This window comes from Pelodiscus sinensis, chromosome 29, assembly GCF_049634645.1.
Source record: "Pelodiscus sinensis isolate JC-2024 chromosome 29, ASM4963464v1, whole genome shotgun sequence".
Classification (NCBI taxonomy): domain Eukaryota; kingdom Metazoa; phylum Chordata; order Testudines; family Trionychidae; genus Pelodiscus; species Pelodiscus sinensis.
Genome location: NC_134739.1, coordinates 7,526,890 through 7,552,206, shown reverse-complemented (window position 1 = coordinate 7,552,206; position 25,317 = coordinate 7,526,890). Strand labels below are relative to the sequence as shown.

General features: G+C 48.6%; 1 protein-coding gene across 1 annotated transcript; it reads left to right on the top strand.

Annotated features, from left to right (window-relative positions):
• The first annotated feature begins 1,806 nt into the window (after nucleotides 1-1,806).
• Nucleotides 1,807-20,937, top strand: LOC102462604 (G protein-activated inward rectifier potassium channel 1-like). The gene is made up of 3 exons (XM_006125784.4): nucleotides 1,807-2,690; nucleotides 14,345-14,561; nucleotides 17,060-20,937. Exons 1-3 carry the CDS (start codon nucleotides 2,055-2,057, stop codon nucleotides 17,659-17,661), a joined length of 1,455 nt encoding a protein of 484 aa, XP_006125846.2. The 5' UTR covers nucleotides 1,807-2,054; the 3' UTR covers nucleotides 17,662-20,937.
• Nucleotides 20,938-25,317: the final 4,380 nt, after the last annotated feature.

Below are 25,317 nucleotides of genomic sequence, written 5' to 3'. Positions count from 1 at the left end.
AAAAGCCCGATGGCCATTTTCGCAATCGGGGCTTTTTGGCGGAAAACAAATCTCAGCTGTCTACACTGGCCCTTTTGCGCAAAAGTTTTGCGCAAAAGGGACTTTTGCCCAAATGGGAGCAGCACAGTATTTCTGCAAAAAGCACTGATTTCTTACAGTAGGAAGTCAGTGCTTTTGTGGAAATTCAAGCGGCCAGTGTAGACAGCTGGCAAGTTTTTCTGGAAAAGTGGCTGATTTTCCGGAAAAACTGGCCAGTCTAGACACAGCCAATAGGTAATCCTCACTTGATCCCTCTCCTGTCATCCATTTCCACCCAGACAGAGAACAGAGACACTGATCCTACACATCCTGAGTAATAGCCATTGATGGACTTAACCTCCATGAATTTATCTGGCTCTTTCTTGAACCCTGTTAAAGTCCCGGTCGTCACATCATCCTCTGGCAAGTTTGTAAACAAACTTGATGGGACAGCCCCACACCCATGAAAAGCGGACACCGGGCTAACTGGAATCATGCCGGATGACAGCTGTCTCTAGACCAGAGAGTTCTGGCCTAGCGAGGTTCAACCTGTCTAATATTCCTGACAAACATGATCGATATTTTCACGACAGGTGAGATTAGAACATCGCCAAGCATCCCACGCTGGGGTGTCGTGTAGGTGACCTCAGATGGCTTCATTCTTCATGTTGAAGCCGGCTTGAGACCAGCGTCGTGGGAATTCTCTTCTGCACAGTTTGGGGCCTCCCCGACGGGGCGGTTCAGCGCCTGGAGCCGCCAACTCGGGACGTGTGTAAACGCACGCGGAAGGGATCCGCTCCCCCAAATCCTGACCGAAGAGCCCAGCCTCTGTATTCGGTTCCTGCCAAGTCCCTTGCGCCGAGGACCGAGGGTGACTCACCGCACGCTTGTTATTATTCTGCTCTCTGGCAGGCAGGCGGCAGGCTCTGCTCTCTGGCTCGCAGACGATGGGCCAGGCATCGGGGCTACGGGACTGTGCCGGGAACCGGCTTGGAGGCTGAAGGCGGCGCGCACCGCCCGGCTTGGATCGCGCTCCGCAGCCCCGCGCCAAGCTCAGCCCTGAGCCGGATTCCCCGCCGCTGGCTCCGCTCCCGAAGCCCGGTCCCAGGCTGCTGGATCGGGCCGTCCCCCCCCCCCCCCGTGGGACCGGCGCTCGCTGATAGGTGCGGGGTGTGGGAGGGGGGCAGCCCGTCCCCGCCCCCAGCGCCCACATCTCGGCCCCTCTCCCGCGGGCTGCTCCACACCCGGCTGCGAGCCCCGGAGCGCGGCAGCCTCGGCCGCTCCGGGAGGGGCTTGACCGGACCCCGGCGGGCAGCTTCCCCCCCCCCCCGCTACCCCACGGGTAGGAATCCCCGCGCCAGGCACCCCGATTCCCCCGGGAATCCTTCGCCCCCCGCGTCCCCCGGACTCCCCAGAATCCTCCCCCGCCCCCGGACTCTCTTCGCGCCAGGCGACCCCCCCCCCGACTCCTTCCGTGCTCCCCCGGATTCCCCCCACATCAGCCCCCCCCCAATCCTCTCCAGGGCAGGCGCGTCCTCCCCCCCATTCTCCCACACCCTCCCACACCCCCAGCGTCCCCCACGGCAGGCGCCCCCCCGATTCTCCCCTCACTCCCAGCCTCCCCCACGGCAGGCGCCCCCCCGATTCTCCCCTCACCCCCCCGATTCTCCCTCACCCCCAGCCTCCCCCACGGCAGGCGCCCCCCCATTCTCCCCTCACCCCCAGCCTCCCTCGCTCTAGACAACCTCCTCCCCCGACTCCTTCCGTGCCCCCCCCCCCGAATCCTCTCGCGCCCCCAGACTCCCCTCAGGGCAGGGGTCCCTCTGATTTTCCCCTCACCCCCCCAGACTCCCTCACCCCCAGACTCTGCCGCACCAGGCCCCCCCATCTCCTCCAGAACCTTCGCGTCTACCCGGACTCCCCCCACACCAGGCGCACCCCCCCCCATTCCCTCTGCCCCACGCAGTGCCCCCCAGACTTCCCTTAGACTCCCAGGCAAAGCTCGACCCCGGCCCGCCTGGCGCCACCTCGGGCCGATGCCTGCCACGCGCCGCCCCCCGTGGGACGAGCAGCCGGGCCCAGTCCGGGGCCGGACCCGGCAGCGCTTCGTGGACAAGAACGGGCGCTGCAACGTGCAACACGGGAACCTGGGTGGGCAGAGCAGCCGCTACCTCTCCGACCTCTTCACCACCCTGGTGGACCTCAAGTGGCGCTGGAACCTGCTCATCTTCCTGCTGACCTACACGGGCGCCTGGCTGGCCATGGCCGCCCTGTGGTGGGGCATCGCCTACCTGCGGGGCGACCTGCGCCGCCCGTCCCTGCCAGGCCACCGGCCCTGCGTGGCCAACGTGCACAACTTCCCCTCGGCCTTCCTCTTCTTCATCGAGACCGAGGCCACCATCGGCTACGGGCACCGCTACATCACCGAGCGCTGCCCCGAGGGCATCGCCCTCTTCCTGCTCCAGTCCCTGCTGGGCTCCATCGTGGACGCCTTCCTGGTGGGCTGCATGTTCATCAAGATGTCCCAGCCCAAGAAGCGGGCCGAGACCCTCATGTTCAGCCGGGCGGCCGTCATCTCGCAGCGGGACGGCCGCCTCTGCCTCATGTTCCGCGTAGGCAACCTACGCAACAGCCACATGGTCTCAGCGCAGATCCGCTGCAAGCTCATCCAGGTTAGGGGGCGGGCATGGATTGGCGAGGAGACGGGGGGTTGGGCCCAGTGGGGTGCCACCAGAAGGGACCACTGGGGTGGGGCCCAACTTTGGGTGGATGGGCAATGGTGGGGGTTTGGGTGAAGCCCCACTCCTTGGCCAGGGTGCTGGATGACAGGGCGTTGGTGGAGTGGGATCAGCGCCAGCACCCCAGCCTTGCTCTCTGGCAGGGTGCCAGATGGCAGGGCGCTGGAGCATAGGCCAAGTGGGACCAGCTCCAGCACCCCAGCCTTGCTCTCTGGCAGGGTGCCAGATGGCAGGGCGCTGGAGCATAGGCCAAGTGGGACCAGCTCCAGCACCCCAGCCTTGCTCTCTGGCAGGGTGCCAGATGGCAGGGCGCTGGAGCATAGGCCAAGTGGGACCAGCTCCAGCACCCCAGCCTTGCTCTCTGGCAGGGTGCCAGATGGCAGGGCGCTGGAGCATAGGCCAAGTGGGACCAGCCCCAGCACCCCAGCCGGGGTGCTGGATGGCAGAGCTTGGTGGAGTGGGATCAGCTCCAGAACCAGAATCCAGCCGGAGTGCCAGATGGCAGGGCAGAGAGCACCAGTGGAGAGGAGTCAGCCCCCACATCCCAGCCCCACTCCACAGCTGAGCGCCAAGTGGGGCAGAGTCAGCTCCGGCACCCTGGTCCACACCCCAGATGGAGTAAAAGCTGGGGCAAAAGGAGAGCCCTGGGTGGGCCTGGATGCAAAGTGCGGCCACAGTCCACCCAGGCCCACCCATGGCTACCCCCTGCCTTATCAAACCCCTGCCACAGCCCTGCTCTCTCCTTAGCAGCCTGTTTGCCCAGTGCCTGGGGTTTGGGGCAGCCCACTCCCTAATGTTCCCTCTAACGTGTTCCATCCATGTGCAGAATAATTTGTTTTATCCAAGGCATGTGCAGATGTGCACAGCCAGCAGAACAAACCCTAGCTGGGTGGCATTTGCATCTCTCCTCACTGGCCGCACAAACACCCAATTTATAGGGACCACTGCCTAGCTCTGCAGTGAGGCAAGAGCCAGGGAAGGGGAGGGAAAAGGCTGGATTTTCACTAGGACACAGACCCTCAGATCCCTGGCTCCTGCTGCGAGCGGCTGGCAAGTCGGTGCTGCTCACCAGGGCTTTGAGGCTGCGCGCTTGGCCGGGAGAGGGACGTGGCAGCTGTGGAATACCCAGAAGCTGCTAAGTGGGAATCTTGTTTGGGATGCTCTGAAAATGGGGAGCGAGAGAGTTGAAGGTGAGAGATGACGGGTCGGACCCGGACCCTAACCCCTTTGGCCCAAGAGCTCCGGCGAGGGGACTTCAGCAGCCTGGTGCCTCCAGAGACAGTTGTTTCGGATATTTTAAAATCAGAAACACGGACCAAGGCAGCTTTGCAGGGAGCACTTCTGTTTCCAGCTGCATGTTGTGAAGCTGACTGTGAAATACTGCACAGGTTGGACCTTCCTGGTCTGGCACCCTTGGGACTCCAAATCAGGGAGTTTGCTGTACCGGGAAGGTCAACGCCCCCCTGCTGGCAACTGACCCCACTCCCTCCAGCAGCTCTGGCAGGACCAGCAGCTGGGAGCCCTATCTCCACTGGGGTTGCACCTTTCTGTCCAGCCAGGGCTCCTGGCTGTGGCTTCCTGGCTCCAGCTCCCCTGCCTCCAGCCTGACCAGGGCACTCTCTGTAGCTGGTCTGGCTGGGGGCTTCCCAGCCACCTCGGGCCACTCCGTTGCTAGTCCACCTGGGGGCCTCCTGGCTACCTCTGGCCCTTCTGCTGTCAGTCCAGCCAACGGCTTCCTGACCACCTCTGGCCCCTCCACTGCTAATGCAGGTGGGGTACTAGCCCACATGCTGCTAGCCTGCCAATGGCTTCCCAGCCACTGCTGCCCCCCCCCTGCTGTTAGCCATGCTGCTGCCAACCCGCCATCCCCCCGCTGCTGGACTCACAGGGGGCCCAGTTCCAGCCTCCAGGCCTCTCTGGTCAGCAACATCCATGACCCTTGCCAGTCCACAGATGTTGCAAGACCAGAAAGACCCAGATTTGGGAGGTGCAGCCTGCAGTCTAGTAAGGAAGACATCAATCAGCAGTTACAATATCACTGGGAAATTGCGACAATCCAGGTCCAGTACCCCAAGGGTGAACAGAGGGCTTGGACCCCCAGGGAACTGTGGACAATGTTGCTGAGTTGGTAACTGAATACAACATTGTGGAGCTGTTTTTTTCTTATGAGAACTTGTTCTGTGGTTGGTGATCATGAGACGCGTTCAGGTCCGGTGTAAAACACTGCAGTTGTTACGAGGGGACACCTGCTGTTTCATCTCACACCCACAGGCAATGAAATAATCAGGCTAGTCCAAGCTACTTGTTTTCACACAGCTCACTGCAACACCTAGGACCCCACCAGCTAGGGAGACAACTGTGGACCATAAAGTCCTGTTAAAAGTAAAATGTATCCAGAAACAGAAGGCCTGAAATCCCGGAAAGATTAGATCCCAATCCATGGCACAAGGCACAGTTGGAAAGTGTGCGGAGGACATAGGTAAGGAGTATTAGAAAAGGAAATTTCACTCTTGGGCTACATCTTCACGGAGAGTTCTCCCTCCCAGCAGAAAATATTCTAATAAGGGACTCATTAGCATAAACTGCAACATCATTAGCATATTTTCTGCTTGCACAAGGGGTTTTTGCGCAAAAAGAAGCCGCGTGGACTGGGGGTTTTTTGCGCAAAACCCCCATTTGCACAAGATTCTTGTGCCGTTGCCAGATCTTATGCAAAACAGGGATTTTGTGCAAAAAAACCCATCCACGGTGCTGCTTTTTGCACAAAAACCCCTTGCGCAAAAAGAAACGGCAGAAAATATGCTAATGATGAGTCCCACATTAGCATATTTTCTGCCAGAAGAACTCGCAGTGAAAACAAAGCCATATAGAAGTATAAGGCCTGAAATTCTGGTGGTGTGTGGGGTAGGTGGAGGAGTGGATCTTGTGGGGGTTTTGTACCATCTGAGATCACCCACAGGCTGGGAGACCCTCTTGTGGCCAGTACGTTAGCATTGGGGCAGCTTTGCATTGGTGGCAAACTACGTACTATAGACATATAATATATCACTCAAAGTACAGACACTCCAAGACGGTGGATTTACCCACAGCGTCTGTGCCAGGTTGTACTTTTGTCAGACCGGCACATGTGCGACGTTGCCAAGAAGGCCTCATGCTCTTGTGATTGTGCTTTGCCCCATCCGGCTGACAGCTGATCTCGCTTCACTTCTCTTGCACGTGATTCGACGGGGTTTTAATTCTGTCAGCGTTGAGCAATGCGGAGAGATATCCTCTATCGCACTTGTAGATTTGGAAGGGGACCCATATTTAGCCAATGACCGCAGGGTTTCCAGGCACCGTTTCAGGACGGGACAGGCTGTTCTGAAGGCTTTGCTGTTTGAAAAAGGTATGGTCTCCGGAAAGGGTGATACCTCGTCAGATGTAGCTTGTGTGTCCCAGGGCACTCAGATGACAAAGGTGCCATCATAGAGTGGGTTGATGACTTGTTGTGGGATGTGGCGCTGCCTAGCAACTTTGCCAGCTAGTACAATGGTGCCAGAATTTCCTTTGGATGGAGCTGTACGCAGCTGTATTGTGATGGGTTGCAGTTACCTCTTTGAGCACCACTTTAAGCTAGCACGAAGCTCCCTGCATGCTTTCTATCAGCCTCTGAGTCTTCCATGGCTCACCCTCCAGCCAGGCGTCACCGCTCAAAAGCCTTTCTAAGACACAGGTTGAACCTCTCTAGTCCAGCACCTTCGGGATCTGACTGGTGCTGATCTAGAGAATTTGCCGAATCACAGGAGGTCAATTGTCTAGCCACGTTACCAACATTTCCCCTGCTTGCTGGGCTCTTAGACAGTCGGGGGTAAATCAGAGCTAAACAGCACAGAACACAGAGCCAGGACTGGAGGCTGTAAACAAACTTTATGGGACTGCAGGAAACTTGACCACACCCAGGAGAAGCAGACATCCAGCCCGCCCAATCATGACAGACCACAGATGTCGGTGGCCCAGAATGTTCCAGACTAGAAGGTTCAACGTGCATCAGGCTACATCTATACTGCCCCCATTTTGCACAAAAAAATATGCAAATGAGGTGAAGGGAAGGGTGGAATACCGCCGTGCCTCATGTGCATAATTAATGAGGCTCCATTTGTGTGCCAAACCCCCTTACGCAAGAGCCATTCTTCCTGAAAAAAAATGCAGAAGAACAGCTCTTGCACAACAGGGGGGTTTGCGCAAAAACGGAGCCATGTCGATGTCTCCTTTTTGTGCAAAAATGAAGCCTCATTAATTATGCAAATGAGGCACAGCAATATTCCATGCTTTGCCTTATTTGCATATTTTTTGCGCAATATGGAGGCAGCGTAGACATAGCTTAAAAGTCTCAAAACAGGAGCAATTTCTTGCCCTTCAGGGCCAATTATAACCAAAATAGTTTCTCTTCCTTATGGGTGAAATTCCATCTCCAAAACTGAATCTTGAGCTTCTGCCCCTAACTGTAGCCACTAATGGATACTGTACCTGCTGGGTTCTCTGGGTGTGACCTTAGTCACATCCCTCCTTGCTCCTCTGGCTCTAGCCGGCCTGAAGCTCCTAGCCGGCGGATCTTTGCCTTTTGGCTTTCTGAGACCATCACCGCAAAGCAGGTTCCTTTCGTTATTCAAATGGCTTTTCTCTGAACTCTGTCCGAGGTATAGCTCTTTTGAATTGTGGAGAGCAGATTTAAATATTTCAATAGCAATTGCACCAATGCCAAATAGAGAAGAAACTCTTGATATTCGCCTGTTATTCCATTTTGGCTCCAGGAACACTCTGGGAACTCCGGCTCAACTGATGATGCTCCATAGGCCCCAAATCTTTTTCAGAGTTAGTGCTTCCCAGGAAAGAATCCCTCATTTTTTAAGAAAGGTCTACATTCTTCGTTCCAAGATGTACAACTTCCTGTTCGGCCATATTAAAACATAATTTGCCCACTCTCTGCTTACCAAGCAGTTCAGATTACTCTCTATCAGAGACCTGTCCTCTTAATTATTTACTCCCCCAATATCTGCCATCTGACAACGTAATGGGCGATTTTATGTTTTCATCCTGGTCATTGATAAAAACGTTAAATAGCGGATGGGCATAAACTGATCCCTGTAGTACCCCACTAGAATATTTTGACATCTATCAGTTAGCCATTTTTAATCCATTAAAGACACACCATATTCATTTTATATCCTAGTGTTTTAATCAAAATGATATGTAGTACCAAATCACAGGCCTTACAGAAGTCTAAGTATATTACCTCAATACTATTACCTTTATCCATCTCCTAAAAAATAAAGTTAAGTTGGCAGGATCTATTTTTCATAAATCTATGCTCATTGGCATTTATTCTATTACCCTTCCCTTCAATTTTTTATTAATAGAGTCCTATGTCAGCTGCTTCATTATCTTGCTGATAGGCCTATAATTAGCTTGGTTGGCTGATTTGCTCTTTTTAAATCTTGGCACAACAGTACTTTTCTTCCAGTCTTCTGAAGTACCTTTGGGCTGTGTCTAGACTGGCAAGTTTTTCCACGAAATCATCTGCTTTTGCAGAAAAACTTGCCAGCTGTCTACACTGGCCGCTTGAATTTCCGGAAAAGCACTGACGATCTCATGTAAGATCGTCAGTGCTTTTCCGGAAATACTATGCTGCTCCTGTTCGGGCAAAAGTCTTTTTCCGACAGACTTTTGCGCAAAAGGGCCAGTGTAAACAGCACAGTACTGTTTTCCGCAAAAAAAAACCCAATCGCGAAAATGGCGATCGGGGCTTTTTTGCGGAAAACCGTGTGCTTTTGCGGAAAAGCATCCTGCCAATCTAGACGTGCTTTTCCGAAAATGCTTTTAACGGAAAACTTTGCCGTTAAAAGCATTTTAGGAAAATCATGCCAGTGTAGACGTAGCCTTGGTGTACCAAGAGTTACTGAAAATCAACATTAAGTGTATGTCTATGCAGTAGCGTGTACCTCGAAATAAGCTATGCAATTTGAGCTACGCAAGTTGCGTAGCTTGTTTCAAAATCGCTTATTTCGAAATTTGGCGCTGTCTGCACAGCACTTATTTCAAAATAAATCGCTAGTCCACTGACTTCCTTAATCCACGTACAAGTTTTACAGGAAGTCCGAGTAAGAAGCCCATTATTTCGAATGTATCTCAAAATTACGGGCTTCTTGTGTAGGCAGCACATAATGTTATTTTGGAATAATGGAATAATGGATGTTATTCCAAAATAACTCTGCTGTGTAGACATACCCTCAGGGTCCAGCAAGCTCTGTCAGGTCTTTTAAAACTCTTGGATGCAAGTCATCCAGAAATGCTAATTTAAAAATGTCTAACTTTAGTAGCTACTGGACAATCAATTGAACATGAGCGCTCTTTGAGAAACTGTGGCCAAAAGCAGTAATATAATGCTTGGGTGTATCAATACAGCAGTGGGCAGTAACTAGCCCGTGAGCCAGATGTGGTTTGCCAGCGTTAGTCCCTGCTGGGCCGCTACCACTGTATTTATCCACACTCCACAGGTATGGGTGCCTGCAGCTCCCATTGGCCGTGGATCGCCATTCCCAGCCAATGGGAGCTCTGGGAAATGGCACGGACCGGAATGAAGGTAAATAAAGCAGCAAAGGTCTGCAACTCATTGTCTACCATTGTATTAATAGGAGACTATTGAGTAGGATTATGGAGGTTGTATTTCCTCTGTATTTGGCACTTCTGTGACCTCTCCTGGAATACTGTTTCCAGTTGTAGTCTGCACAGGAAGGATGTTGATAAATTGGAGTGCGCTTCAGAGAAGAATCCATTGAAAACATGCCTACATCCGAAAGAATCAAGGAGCTCAGTCTAAGCTTAATGAAAAGGAGGGTAACTTGATCAGTTAAATTTCTGTTCCCATATAGACCACAGAGCTCTTCCATCTAGCAGACAAAAGTGTCAGAAGATCCAAAGGTCAGAAGATGACACTAGACTAAATCAGACTAAAAAATGAGGCACATTTTTAACATTGATACCGTATTGGAACAACTTACAAAAGTTGTGTGGATTTCCCATCACTGGAAATTTTTAAATCCAGATTAGTTTGTTTTTCTAAAGAATATAAACTCCAGTTCAAACAGGAATTAAGGGACACCCTAGGACATGTGTTACACAAAGGGTCAGACATAAATGATCATAATGGTACCTTCTGACCTTCGAATCTCTAAATTCGGCTTTGTCTCTCTCATGTTACTGCTGATTTACAATTCCATGACCTCTGTGGTCATTCTTCACTTTTATGGGAAGGGTTGCAGACAAATAATTGCCAAAGAAGGCAAAGTTTAATTAAAACAATAGATGACATTAACGTAGGACTGGAAGGGACCTCAGTATATATCATCTAGTCCAGCCTCCAGGACTGAGACTGGACTAAGGCCAGGTCTACACTAAAGAAGAAGGTCAAATTAAGATACGCAACTCCAGTTATGTTAATTACGTAGCTGGAGTCAAACAAACATTAATTCTAGTGAGGGTCTGATTCACCCAATAGTCTAACAACAGAACAAAGGATATCTCATGACGGTGATAGTAAATTTACAACAATAATGCAGCAAAGAGAAAGTAAGTATTAAATATTTGTTCTGTAGCTAGGACAACGTTGAATAATTATTCACATCATAGCAATCAGAAGTTACTAGGGAGGATGAAAAACAGCATCTACAAAATTTCTGAACACTCAGATCTGCAGGGTCCAGGAACTCTGACCAACGGATGTTAATTTTTAATAAATATTGGCATAGCATGGCAGTTCTAGAGGACTAAAGGTAATACTGAGCCAATAATTAAAAAGAGTAAATGAAATTACTTGTGTAACAATAGGACAGTTACTATAATACCACTTATGAGCAAAAATGCTTGGTGCAGGATGCAAGTAGTGAAGGATGCCAATCAACATGGTTTTATGAAATAGGTCTGGTCAAACCATTTATTTTTCCGATTACAAGTTTGATAAATCAACATGAGTTCTGTAAGGCCTTGAGTTAGTACCGTATGACTGGTTGAAAATATGAAAGTGAAAGGCAACTTGGGTGAAAGTGATCATGAAATCATAGAATTCATGATTCTAAGGAATGGTAGAAGGGGAAACAGCAAAACAGAGACAATGGATTTCAGGAAGGCAGATTATAGTAAATTCAGAAAGCTTGTAGGTAAGGTCCCATGGGAAGCAAGACTTAGAGGGAAAAACACCGAAGACAGCTGGCAGTTTTTCAAAGGGACATTATCAAGGGCCCAAAAGCAAACTATTCCGTTGCGTAGGAAAGATAGAAAGTCTGGCAAAAGGCCGCCTTGGCTTAACCAGCTCTTGCATGGTCTAAAAATCAAAAAGGAGTCAGATAAAAAGTGGAAACTGTGTCAAATTACAAAGGATGAGTATCAGCAAACACAGGTATGCAGGGGCAAGATTAAAAAGACAAAGGCACAAAACAAGCTCAATCTAGCTAGAGAAAAGGGTAACAAGAATCATAGAATCATAGAATAATAGGACTGGAAGGGACCTCGAGAGGTCATCGAGTCCAGCCCCCTGCCCTCAAGGCAGGACCAAGCTCCGTCTACACCATCCCTGACAGATGTCTATCTAACCTGTTCTTAAATATCTCCAGAGAGGGAGATTCCACCACCTCCCTTGGCAATTTATTCCAATATTTGACCACCCTGACAGTTAGGAATTTTTTCCTAATGTCCAATCTAAACCTCCCCTGCTGCACTTTAAGCCCATTACTCCTTGTCCTGTCCTCAGTAACCAAGAGGAACAAATTTTCTCCTTCCTCCTTGTGACACCCTTTTAGATATTTGAAAACCGCTATCATGTCCCCCCTTAATCTTCTTTTTTCCAAACTAAACAAGCCCAGTTCATGAAGCCTGGCTTCATAGGTCATGTTCTCTAAACCTTTAATCATTCTTGTCGCTCTTCTCTGTACCCTTTCCAATTTCTCCACATCTTTCTTGAAATGTGGCGCCCAGAACTGGACACAGTACTCCAGCTGAGGCCTAACTAGTGCAGAGTAGAGCAGCAGAATGACTTCATGAGTTTTGCTTACAACACACCTGTTGATACAACCTAGAATCATATTTGCTTTTTTCGCAACAGCATCACACTGTTGACTCATATTCAACTTGTGGTCCACTATGACCCCTAGATCCCTTTCCGCCATGCTCCTTCCTAGACAGTCGCTTCGCATCTTGTATGTATGGAACTGATTGTTCCTTCCTAAGTGGAGCACTTTGCATTTCTCTTTATTAAACCTCATCCTGTTTACCTCTGACCATTTCTCTAACTTGCTAAGGTCATTTTGAATTATGTCCCTATCCTCCAAAGAAGTTGCAACCCCACCCAGTTTGGTATCATCTGCAAACTTAATAATATAGAAGATATTCTATACATGTATTAGAAGCAAGAGGAAGACCAAGGACAGGGTAGGCCCATTGCTCAGTGAGGAGGGAGAAACAACAGGAAACTTGGAAATGGCAGAGGTGCTTAATGACTTCTTTGTTTCAGTCTTCACCAAGAAGTTTGATGATGAAGGGATCCCTAACATAGTGAATGCTAGTGGAAATGGGGTAGGTTTAGACGTTAAAAATTACTTCGAAAAATTAGATGTCTGCAAGTCAGGAGTGCCTGATTGATGATATTCATCCTAGAATACTCAAGGAGCTGATAGAGGAGGTATCTGAGCCTTTAGCTATCATCTTTGAAAAATCATGGAAGTCAGAAGAGATTCCAGAAGACTGGAAATGGGCAAATCTAGTGCCCATCTATAAAAAGGGAAATAAGAACAACCCAAAAAACTACAGACCAGTCAGTTTAACTTCTGTGCCAGGAAAGATAACGGAGCAGATAATTAAGGAATTAATCTGCAAATAACTGGAAGAAAATAAGGTGATAGGCAACAGCCAGCATGGATTTGTAAAGAACAAATCATGTCAAACCAATCTGATAGCTTTCTTTGATAGGATAACAAGTCTTGTGGATCTTGTTAAGTTGTGGACATGGTATACCTTAACTTTAATAAGGAATTTGATATGGTCTCGCATGACCTTCTTATCATTAAACCAGGCAAGTACAACTTAGATGGGGCTACTCTAAGGTGGGTGCATAACTGGCTGGATAACCATTCTCAGAGAGTAGTTATTAATGGTTCACTGTCATCCTGGAAGGGCATAACAAGTGGGGTTCTGCAGGGATCTGTTCTGGGACTGGTTCTGTTCAATATCTTCATCAATGATTTAGATGATGGCGTAGAGAGTACGCTTAAGTTTGCAGATGATACCAAACTGGGAGGGGTTGCAAGTGCTTTGGAGGACAGGGTCATAATTCAAAGCGATCTGGACAAATTGGAGAAATGGTCTGAAGTAAATAGGATGAAGTATTGAAATACAAAGTATTCCACTTAGGAGAGAACAATCTGTTTCACATATAGGCTGCGTCTAGACTGGCAAGTCTACATTGGCCGCTTGAATTTGCACAAGAACACTGACGATCTAATGTAAGATTGTCAGTGTTCTTGCACAAATACTATGATGCTCCCACTCAGGGATAAGCCCTCTTGAGCAAATGCTTTTGCGCAAGAAGGCCAGTGTAGACAGGTAAAAACTGTTTTGCGCAAAAAAGCCCCTACGGCGAAAATGGCGATCGGGGCTTTCTTGCGCAAAACCGCGTCTAGATTGGCACGGACGCTTTTCCACAAAAAGTGCTTTTGCACAAAAGCATCCATGACAATCTAGATGCTCTTTTCCACAAATGAGAAAAACATGAGCTATGAGTCAAGGAGAAGAGAAGACTGAGAGGGGACATGATAGCAGTTTTCAGGTATCTAAAAGGAAGGCACGGAGGGAGGGGGTTGGGGGGAATTGTTCTCCTAGGCCTCTGAGGATAGGACAAGCAGCAATGGGCTTAAACTGCAACAAGGGAGGTTTAGGTTGGACACTAGGAAAAACTTCCTGTCAGGGTGGTTAAACACTGGAATAAATTGCCTGGGGATGTTGTGGAATCTCCATCACTGGAGATATTTAAGAGGAGCTTAGACAGACATCTATCAGGGATAATCTAGACCGTGCTTGGTCCCGCCATGAGGGCAGGGGACTGGACTTGATGATCTCTCGAGGTCCCTTCCAGTCCTAGTATTCTATGATTAACTAAAAAATAGCAATAAAGAAAATTAATGTATCATATATTAAATGGGTTAAAATCATTAACAGATAGATCTCAAAATAATTGTTAATGAAGCAACATCATTCATTTGGGTTGTTTCTAGTGGGGATGTGTTCTAGGCCCAATACTAATTAATATCTTTATCCATGATCTGGAAGAAAATATAAAATCACTGTTAGTGAGGTTTGTAAATGACGAAGTCTAGTGGAGCAGTAAATCATGACAGGACGACTTATGCAGAGTGATCTAGGAATGACTAGTGTACTGTACAAATACTAGCATATAACAACACACAACTGCAGTAGTAACGTTATCAGACACATTTAGACCCTGTCACAACTTTCTGATCTTTGTTTTCTATACTGCTGGGGCCTAACTATCTATTTGTCTTTAGTCCCGACAGACCCCAGAAGGGGAATTCTTGCCGTTAGATCAATGTGAGTTGGATGTTGGATTTGGAACTGGAGCTGACCAGCTGTTTTTAGTTTCTCCTTTAACCATCTGCCACGAAATCAACCCCCGGAGCCCCCTTTTTTGTCTCTCTCAAAGATCGCTAAGAAGTGAGCAGTTTGAGATTGTCGTCATCCTGGAAGGAATTGTTGAAACTACTGGTAAGATTATCTGAACAAAATGAACGGTGCATGCACTGTGTTAAAGTTGACCCTTTCAGCTTCTCTTAATCACTGGTGCAATCTTGTATCAAGGCAGTCATTCAAAATTCTCTTCTAGAAAAACTGAATTGGTTGTTTCCATCAGCCTAACCATGGGAAGCTTGGAATAGATTTTGTGCCTGAGATAGAATGTTTTCACAATCCCTTTACAAATCTGCATTACAATGTAGCAATCATGAATCCAAGCCTTAAGTGAGGCAAAATATCTCAGAAACTTTACAATATAGCATATTAGAGGATTTACCCAGCTTCCTTGGGTCCTTGACTCAAATAATTCTTGGTTTTCTTCATTGTTCTGGAGCGGGGCTGGGGAGGAGGGGTTCAGGATGCAGGCTGCTCTGCAGAGAGGACAACGCCAGCCCTCTTACACTGCAGCAGCTTGGGGCCAGGTGAGAAGTGCCTCTTCATGGCTGCTGCAGCTCCAGTGGGCATAGCTGGGGGAGAGGTGCATGCCTCCCGGATGGGGGAAAAGACAGACACACAAATAGACAAACTCTCTCAAATATAAAGTAAATAGCTGTCCCTTTCTCCACCCTTGCCCCCTGCTGCCCCAGAGGGCTTATAGCTGTCCCAGTCCTCGTCTCTGGCCCCTTGCTATCCCCTATGGGAATTATCTTTCTGTTTTACGAGAAATAGTCCCATTCTAGGCACATCCCATTGTCCTGGCACAACCAGACCCTCACCTTGTTATAAATTATAAGAGGAAGCTGTATATCAAATTTGTTGGTCCTAGCTCTTACGACAGGGGTACAGAACCTAAGACCCGGGGGCTGGATGCGGCCTCAGGTTGCCTGGATCTGACTCCCGAGGCTTAGGGACTCCTCCAACATTGGGGAGCCTGAACTGGCACTCCAGCCCCCGCCCCCTTCCTTCCCATAACCCCGACTGATTTTTCGGTGGGTCAGCAGCCCCTGACCCAAAAGAGGTCCCCACCCATAGATCAAAGAATCAAAGCTGGAAGAGACCTGAGAAGGTCGTGAAGTCCAGCCCCCTGCCCAAAGCAGGACCAATCCCAACTAAATCATCCCATCCAGGGTTTTGTCAAGCCAAGACTTAAAAACATCTAGGCTACGTCTACACTGCAGAGACACAAGAATTTGCAGAGTGTCCACACAAGCCCGTTTTTGCACAAGAAGTAGTACAGTACATTGTAAGAACACAGGGATTTTTGCACAAGAGTTATTCCTCTCCCACGAGCAATAAGCCATTTTGCACAAGAACTCTTGTGCAAGAAGGCAGTGTGAACAGGCAATAGGGGTTTCTAGTGCAAGAAACCCCTATGGCTAAAGTGTCCATCAGAGCTTTCTTGTGCAAGAGGGCGTCCACACTGCCATGGACACCCTTGTGCAAAAGCACATCTCTCGTACAAAAGCACACGGCAGTGTGGACACGCTCTTGCACAAGAACTTTTTGCGCAAGAACTAGACGTAGTGCTAGGGATGGAGATTCCATCGCCTCCCTAGGTAACCCATCCCAGTGCTTCCCCACCCTCCTAGTGAAATAGTATCCAACCTAGACCTCCTTATGGTTTAGGAGGAGCTCTTGAACAAATCGATGGACGAGCTCCCACATATGTAGCCGATGTAACAATCTCCAAGACAGCTGTACCATGATGTCAGCAGTGATGTTTTTAGGTGTGTGCTGCTGAGAAAGGATCTCGACCTTCTGTGGGGCAATGTGCTAATGAAATGAAAAGTTATTCCCCCAGCTCTAGATCCTGGCACACCTACTCTTTACTGGAGAACTCGCTAAATAAAAGTCAGGAGTACAATCCTTAACTCTCATGGTCAGCTGAGTAACGGGCCTTTCAGACCACTAACGTGACTTCCCAGACACCAGTACAGCTAAAGTAGTACCCCCAGGGCTGGCTTTAGGCCGATCTACCCTATTCCTCCTCCCGCAGCACGCCCAGCATGACAGCACACTGTGGTCATTCTACAGTATAACTGTCCCTCCTACCAGACCCCTCCCTTTCCACTTTATGAGAAATGATCACATTCCAGGCACATCCCATTGTCCTGGCACAACCAAATGCTGCCCTTACTTTATGTTATGATAAGAGGAAGCTGCATATCAAATTTGGGGGTCCTAGCTCTTACTGTTTAGGACTTTTTAGACAGACTCAGATGGACAGACAGACGCACATTTCTAAAATGTATATTTACATCCCCTCTGCTATTCAAAATAAATTGGTTTGGTACAACAAGATGACAGAGCTAATCAAATACTTGTATAAGTAAATCTAAGTACTCAGTGACACTCTCTCAATCATTAGGAGACTGGCAGTCACCAGAGGGAGCAACACGGTAGCTCAATGTTTGTTATGTGTAGAATAGGATTGTTTTTGTATTATGGAATCTTACCAGATATTCTCCTCTTACCATATGTTGATCTGTTCTTTTATTAAATAAGGTTAACCTCCCTGTCTGTTTATATAGGAATGACATGTCAGGCTAGGACCTCCTACACAGAAGACGAAGTTCTTTGGGGACACAGATTCCTCCCAGTAATGTCACTAGAAGATGGCTTTTTTCGTGTTGATTACTCTCAGTTTCATGCCACCTTTGAAGTCCCCACACCTCCTTATAGTGTAAAAGAACAACAGGAAAACCTCTCTCTTCTATCTCCTTTGAATACTCCTATTGGTAGCCAACACAGACGGGAATACATCTGCTCGCTGGACTGCATTGATATTTTAGAGGAGAAAACAAAGAAGTTTCCTAGTAAACTTCAAAAAATTACCTCCGGAACGGAAGGCCTTCAGAGAAGAGTCCTCAGGCTGAGTTCCAGCAACGTAGAGAAAGCTTGCAGTACTGGAGATCTCTTGAAAATTCAGCAGACAAGTTCTGTTTCCAGCAATGAAGATGGCGATGAAAGGATACACCTGAAGGCCTTCAAAATAAAATCTGAGTCTCTGACTCAGTCTACCGGAGATCTTGAGATACAGCAAAAGCCTCAAGCTCTGCTCACCTTAGGGACAAGACTAGAGGATCATTTGCCTGCCAAACTTCGAAAAATGAATTCTGATCGCCTCTCCTAAATAGCAGATTCAACAGGCGTTGTTGTTACTCCTCAACTGCATTTTAGACTTCTGTCCTTCAGGATTACTTTGGATTATTATTCTTAAACCCTTGTTCTCCGAGTGGACCATAGGTCATCTACAAGTCTCCTCCACTTCACTATCGAGATAAAAATTTCTAGCTGACTCCAAGAGTACCCTAGTTGTTGTCCTTCAATCTCAGTAGATCTTCTCCAGGGGTTGTCCGAGGCCTTCCTCTTTTGTGTTTTCCTTGCCGGTTCCATGTGAGAGTTTAACGGACTATATTACTTTGGATTACTACTGGGATAATTTGGTTTTGCCAAGAGATTCTCCCGAAATAACGATTTTCAATATTAAGTTGCTTTTTTGTATCATGTTCCATGCAAATCTGAGTTATGTAGCATGTTACATTCATTGTGCTAAATCAATAGTTCCCTGCTTTAAAACCAGGTAACAGTTCGCTCTTGTCTTCCATCCTTTCTGAAATAAAGGGGCCAGATTCTCCACTATGATACAGTGCCGATTGGATGGGGACGGGGTTGATGGCAACATGAACCTCATCTTTACACTCCCCCCCCCCACATCATATGTTAGAGAAGCCCTATGTGTGGTCTAATCTATGCCATCTCTTAAGGGACCAAGGCCATCACTGAGAAACAGTGTACCATAATGATGGCCCAGTCGCATCTTCTGTGCCAGCAACGGAGGGGAAGGACGAAGGAGCTATAGTGGCTGCTGTGCTAGTGGAAGACTCATTACACTTATGTGAGCTTCCCAAGGCTGGATCACACCTATTCTAATGGCCAGATTTGGCCAGCGCACAGCAGCTGGATTGATAAAAGAATTTGACCAAAGAAATAGATTAAGAACAAGTACAACACTTTTTTTCTCATAACACTTAAAGAATTAAATCTGAAATTGATAAAATGTACTAAAACAGATGGTGAAGCAACAGAGGCACAGAAGTGAGCATGGCCTGGAATATTACAGTCCTGAGATATAAGAAGAGGAGGGTTTTTCAGAGGGTGGGTGACCAGTACTGTTCCAAACTCATAGGGAAATTATAGTCTGATTTTCTGAATTTAGAAAATGGTAAGAACTGAACTCCTGTTTTGTTTTCTTAACATTGTTAGTGCCACAGTTAATGAATAATCAAGTGTTTGCTTCAGTCTCCATTCTAGAACTGTTCTTCATCTTTTCCTGGTGGAAAAATGACTTATTTCCCAACAAGTATAAGTAACTTTAATAGTTTAATAAAATAATACTGAGTACTCATGATAATGCATGATGCTTTGCTTCTGCAAAACACTCAGTGACAATCGGATCAAATTCTGCTTGGCTGCATCTAGACTGGCAAGTTTTTCCGCAAAAGCAGCTGCTTTTGCAGAAAAACTTGCCAGCTGTCTACACTGGCCACTTGAATTTCAGGAAAAGCATTGACGACCTCATGTAAAATCATCAGTGCTTTTCCGGAAATACTATGCTGCTTCCATTTGGGAAAAAGTATTTTTCCGAAAGACTTTTGCGCAAAAGGGCCAGTGTAGACAGCACAGTAGTGTTTTCCTCAAAAAAGCCCCGATCGCGAAAATGGTGATCGGGACTTTTTTGCGGAAAACCACGTCTAGATTGGCACGGACGCTTTTCCGCAAAAACCTTGTAGTGTAGATATAGCCAAAGTGTGCACGCCTAGGGAAATCATCACTTTTGAATGTCTACACTTTGCTCATTTAAATTCTCTGGCTTAAAGGTTGCCTGCAGCAGACATGTTTAAAAAAAACAGGCTTGTTTCTTTATCGTGAGGTAGAGTGACTAGAGGGACAGATTATCTTTTCCTTGAGTCTCTGGTGATGGGGATTTATTATAAATGAGCTCAGGCAGACATAAATATTGAAAGGCAGCAGAAAATGGAAGAACTGAAGTGTCTCTTCTCCCTTCCCTGAGATTGAAAAAGGAGATTTTATAAGGACTCTGAAATTGTCTGCAAAGTACCCGAGTGAACACAAATCCTGCACATTTGAAACCAGAAGGGATTATGGTCACAGTCCTCATTCAAATCTTCCAGCCTTCATTTGGCTTTCCAGTTCTAGCCTCACATGCATCAAGTCATTGATCTGATACGTAAAACCCACGCTGCTGCGGTTTCATCTCTAGTACCATGAAGAACACAAACAAGTCTGTTGTCTGTGCTACTGTTCTGTGTTAGCTTTACATTACTGTATTGTATACAGTAATTAGTGCCCAATTAAAGAACTGATGTTTGTAATATGCTTTAAACACGTCTTCTGCAAATGCTGTGCTTATTGTAATAAGCAGGATAGCTGATGGAGATACTGTAGCGTGCATTGTTTCAGCTGCCTAAGTCCTCCGTTGTTATCACCAGATTCTAGAAGTGTACAGACTCTGTGCTGTGTGGGGTTTCCTTTCACCCCAACCCCCTACTTCCCAGTGGTGTAACAATACAGATTAGTTAAACTGGTATACGGCTACGGCTACACTGGCGGCTTCTTGCACAAGAACTCTTTTGCAGAAGAGTTCTTGTGCAAAATATCTTCCACAAGAGTGCATCTACACTGGCACGTGCTTTTGTGCAGGAGCATCCATGGCAGTATGGATGCTCTCTTGTGCAAGAAAGCTCTGATGGCCATTTTAACCATAGGGGCTTCTTGTGCAAGAAATTCATGTTGCCTGTCTACACTGGCCTCTTGTGGAAGAGCTCTTGCGCAAGAGGGCTTATTCCTCGTGGGGAGAGGAATAACTCTTCCCGAAAAAGCCCTGTTTTACACTGCTACACTGTTCTTGCACAAGAAGCTGCCAGTGTAGACATAGCCATAGGGATTTTGAACCAGTGTTACTACTTCTGTTTCACACCCGTGTATGTTTTCCTGATCTAAACAAGCCTTTAGAGCCCATATCTCGCAAAGAAGCATTGGGAAAAGAATAAAAAAGACATTTCAAGTGGTGTAACTTTTTTTAAATTACTTTTTTTTTTCGTGTGTAATTTTGGTGACTTTGTTTTATCGGGTGGGGCTTTAAATGCATGTTATCCAACACAGTGATCCAACCACTAAAGAACTCGAGTGAGTTCATGGTGCAGGGATTAGACCATTGACTATCTATTGGCTAAAAGGGACTAGGAACAAAAAAAGAACTGTTGAAATGAACGTAGCCGCCCCCTGTCCTTAGTCTGGAAACGGTTTTTTTTTGCTGAGGAGGTGTCAATTTAGAATGTGGTTCTCTTATCTCACTGTTTCAAAGCTGACTTTGGCTTTAATAAAAGTTGAGCATTTTGTTAAAGCTCTTCGATTCTTCTACATGCAGCTGATAAGTGGGGTGCAGCTTTTGCCAGCAGTAGGTGGGATAGGGTGAGTCCCCTCTCTGGCACGGCTATTACTTCCAGCTACACCCAGTTCCCACACTCTGGTGGCTTCTTCTAGGTGCCTATCCCTGGTAGTTCCCGGCCTCTTTCTTCATGGCCTCACAGGAGAGGAGAAGAGAACCCGAGTGTAGTGAGGGGGGAACATTGAGCCATTACGAGAAAGGATTGGACTGACAGTGCTGCTGTTTCTATGAGGTCCTGCAATTTGAAATATTCTCTCTTCCGCTGTGATGTAGCCCACACTCCTCACTCCTTGGAAAGACTGGCCCTACACTATGCCAAGCAGGCGTTGGAGAGGATGGTGGAGTTTTGGGAATCTTAGGGGAGGCATTTCTGGATTGTTTCTTGCAGCCAGGATGCATCTACCCTGCAGGGCTTAACTCGAAAAAAGCTACACACATGGAGCTACGTCAATTGCGTAGCTTGTTTCGAAATAGGGAGCGTCTACACAGCTCGTTTCAAAATAGAGCCCTCTTCCTCCGACTTCCCTGACTCCTCGTACAATGAGGGTCACAGGAGTCAGAGCATGAAGTCCTCCAGCGTGACAGTATTTTGACACCACTTCAAAATAACTGCCTGCTGTGTAGACGCAGCAGAGTAAGTTACCCCGGGATAGTGCTAGTGATTTCGAAAGAGTGTTGCAATGTAGAATCACAGAGCTGGAAGAGACCTCAGGAGTCATCAAGTCCAGCCCCCTGCCCAAGGCAGGACCAATCCCAACTAAATCAACCCCGCCAGGGCTTTGTCAAGCTGGGACTTAAAAACCTCTAGGGATGGAGATTCCACCCCCTCCCTAGGGAACCCATCCCAGTGCTTCCCCACTCTCCTAGGGAAATAGTTTTTCCTGATATCCCACCTAGACCTCCCCCACTGCAACCTGAGACCATTGCTCCTTGTTCTGCCATCCGCCACCACTGAGAACAGCCTCTCTCCATCCTCTTTGGAACCTCCCTTCAGGAAGCTGAAGGCTGCTCTCAAATCCCCCCTCACTCTTCTCTTCTGCAGACTAAATAAGCCCAAATCCCTCAGCCTCTCCCCGTAGGTCACGTGCTCCAGGCCCCTCATTTTGGTTGCCCTCCGCTGGACCCTCTCCACTGCATCCACATCCTTTCGGGGGGGAAAGGAGGCTCAGAACTGGATGCAATACTCCAGCTGTGGCCTCACCAGTGCCCGTTAGCATTTGCTGCATTCTGGCAGTGCCTCCATCTAATCTAGGGTCTTTGGGGGACAACAGCCAGCGGGTCATGGGCAGCGAGTATGCTAGGCAGGGGAAGGCTCTGCCTTCCCAAACCCCCAGCCTGGTCCTGCCCCCAGAACACCAGCTGTAGGTGTATTGGGGGCGGAGTGTTGCTGCCCCCAAGTGCCCATCCTCCCTATGCTCCAAGTCCGGGGGAGGCTGGGGCCATGTGCCCACCTCCCTCCCTGTGATGCTAGGCCAGGCAGGCTGCCTCCTTGTGGTACAGGGGGGCAGCTTGACTCCTGGGCAGAAGGGACAGAGCTGGGGGCTTGCCTTCCCCAACCCTACCTTCACCCTCTGCCCATGTGTGTTAGAAGTGCCCCCAGGCTGTTCAAACCTGGCTGGGATCACAGAATCCAGGAGACATAATTGGTTCCCTTCCTCTCTTCTGGGAAGCCCTGAGGAATGCTGGGGGGGGGGGGGGGGGAGATTCCTTGCTGGTTAGGCTCAGAGAGCCAATTAATCACCTACCGTGCTATCTTTAGAGCACTCACAACCCAGTACAGCATGAAGTCTTTGCCTCCCTCTCGTGATGAAGCACGTGGCTCCTATATTTTCTGCAGAGCTCCATGGGATGGTTTATAAATATTTATGTAATAAGCCGATTTTCGTATTTGCAACTCATTTTGAAGTGGGTATAATCCCAATTTAAAAAAAAATGACAGTTAATGTCAAGTGTCATCTGATAGCTCTTTCTTTAAGCTGCCGCGTGACAGCAACCGGATCCACCAGCTGCCCTGCTAGCATGTCCCAATCCTGGAGGGTTATCAAAGATCCAGAGGGTTTTGGTGCTATGACCCGGCTTTGCAACAACCTCTTGGAGGAACGGCTTCAATGGGACAGACCCTTAAGAGGCCCCGTTCTTCCAGGTGCCCACCCGCAGCTGAACCTTGGGGCTTCAGCATCGCTGCTTTGCTATGCGAGCTCTGCTTCACGGGCCTAATGGAGAGAGGCTCCTGGGATTAATGCAACTGCATCAGAGAGTTACAGGGGCGCCCAAGCGGTGTTTTCGAAACAGGAGGGTTTTAGTCACCTGTCATGTATCATACGAGGGTCTTCGGTGAGCCGAGAGAGAGGCAGCAATTAAGCCTGTGCCAATATGAGCCAGCCAAACTGAGATGGAGGGGTGAGGAACCTACGGTCTGGGGGCCAGATTCCACCCCAGCTTGCCTATATCTGGCTCCCAAGGCTCAGGGCTTCTCCCAGTATTGGCGAGCCAGCAGGCCAGCCCTGCAACCCCTCTCCCACAACCCCAACAGCACCACTCTGCTTCTGCACTCTACCTCCCTCCCACCCAGACCCCACAATCCAAGCCTACTTCCTGGCAGCTCCCTCCCCCACACCGAACACCCTACCCCAGAGCATAGGGGGCCCATAAAACCTACAAGCCTGGGCACCCCAGACTCTGGTGTGGGAGGGCCATGTGGGGTTCGAGATGTTTTTTTTCCTTCTCACTTTTGTGCAGACCCTGATTATTCTCTGGGTCAGCAGCCCACCGGCCCCAAAAAAGGCTCCTCGCCCCTGCGTAATAGATGCCATCTCCAGCTTGCCCCAGGCAAGAGATGCAAGCTTTTTCTAGCACGAACTCGTTCCCCACCGCACACATTCCACTCCTCTGTTCTTGAGCTGGGGTCTCCACTCAGCTTCCTGGCTGAGCCTGCTGACCCATGGGGCATTGAAGCTTGCAAACATGCCCCGCACAGGACAATCTCAGCCCTCCATGTGCTTTCCACCCACTGAGCTTGCTCTCTGCCCCAGTGGGTCCCTCCCCTGCATCCTCAGCTGCCGGATCCTGCCTACCCTGAACCACTAGGTGCCTCCTAGCTGGGGCTGGAAGGGGTGATAGGGAGTGACAAAGTGGGGATTTTATTGCCCTCTTTATATCGCATGTGATTTCTATTGTCCTGCAATAACCCCGTGTGTGTGTGTGTGTGTGTGTGTGCCTCAGTTTCCCTCGACACTTCACCAATACCTAGATGTGGATGGGAATTAAAGTATAATAGTCTACATCAGGGCTACTCAACTTTGGAAGCCCTGGGGGCCACAGCGATACAGCACATGCCAAGGGCCACAACTTAAGTGTGGTTGCGTATATATGCAAATAGCTTCTTTCACACTGACGGGCATGAATACAAAGATTAAGGCAAAACTACCCAACACACAGGCTCCATTTAAGTCAGATCTGCTGATATTAATAAAATGCAACATTTACTCGATTTCCACAGCACTTTTAATGAGCAATGACAGTCCAGGAATTTAATTACTAAAATGCATCTCAACAGAAGACCATTAAATTGGCTCCCATGAGTTGGGCCCCGCATAAACCCACACGACACCGTGGGCCGCAAACAAACAGGCCACACGTTGAATAGCCCTAGCCTACACAATGGGCCACACCCTTTGTAACCAGAGCCTGGTGCGACCAGATAACACTTTTGCCCTGGAAGCTGGACAAAGGCTGGAGAGAAGCCTGGCTAGAATGAGAGGCGGGGGAGTCTGAGTCCATTGGCTCGGGAGGCAGGGGGAGGACTAGTGCCCTGGCCCTGTGTCCCCCTCTCCCCAAGACGGATGGTACTGACTGGTCTGGATTTCTGTGCAGATTAATCTGTTCTACACAGTGTCCCTATCAACTAATAAACCTTCTGTTTGCCCTGTTGGCTGAGAGTCATCTCTGACTCCAGATAGGGTGCAGGGCCCAGTGACTCCCCCCATACTTTGGTGACAAAGGGGCAGCCACAGCCCTAGAGGCAGAAGGGGCCAGGGGAGAAGAGTAGTAGGCTACCAAGAGAGGCTGATTAGCAAGCTGTTTCCTGGGTCTGCACCCTGCTACTATGACAAGGAGCAACACTACCTCTAACACCTGGAAGAGAAGGCTGCAGGTACTCCCTCCAGCACCTCAACTCCCTCTTCCAGTACACCACCCCCCAAACACCCCGATACAGAAACACTCCTCCAGCACCGAACACCTTCCAGTACACCTCCCCCAACATTCCCAGTACATAAACACTCCTGCACCCTCAATGCTCCCTTGCAGCACACTCCC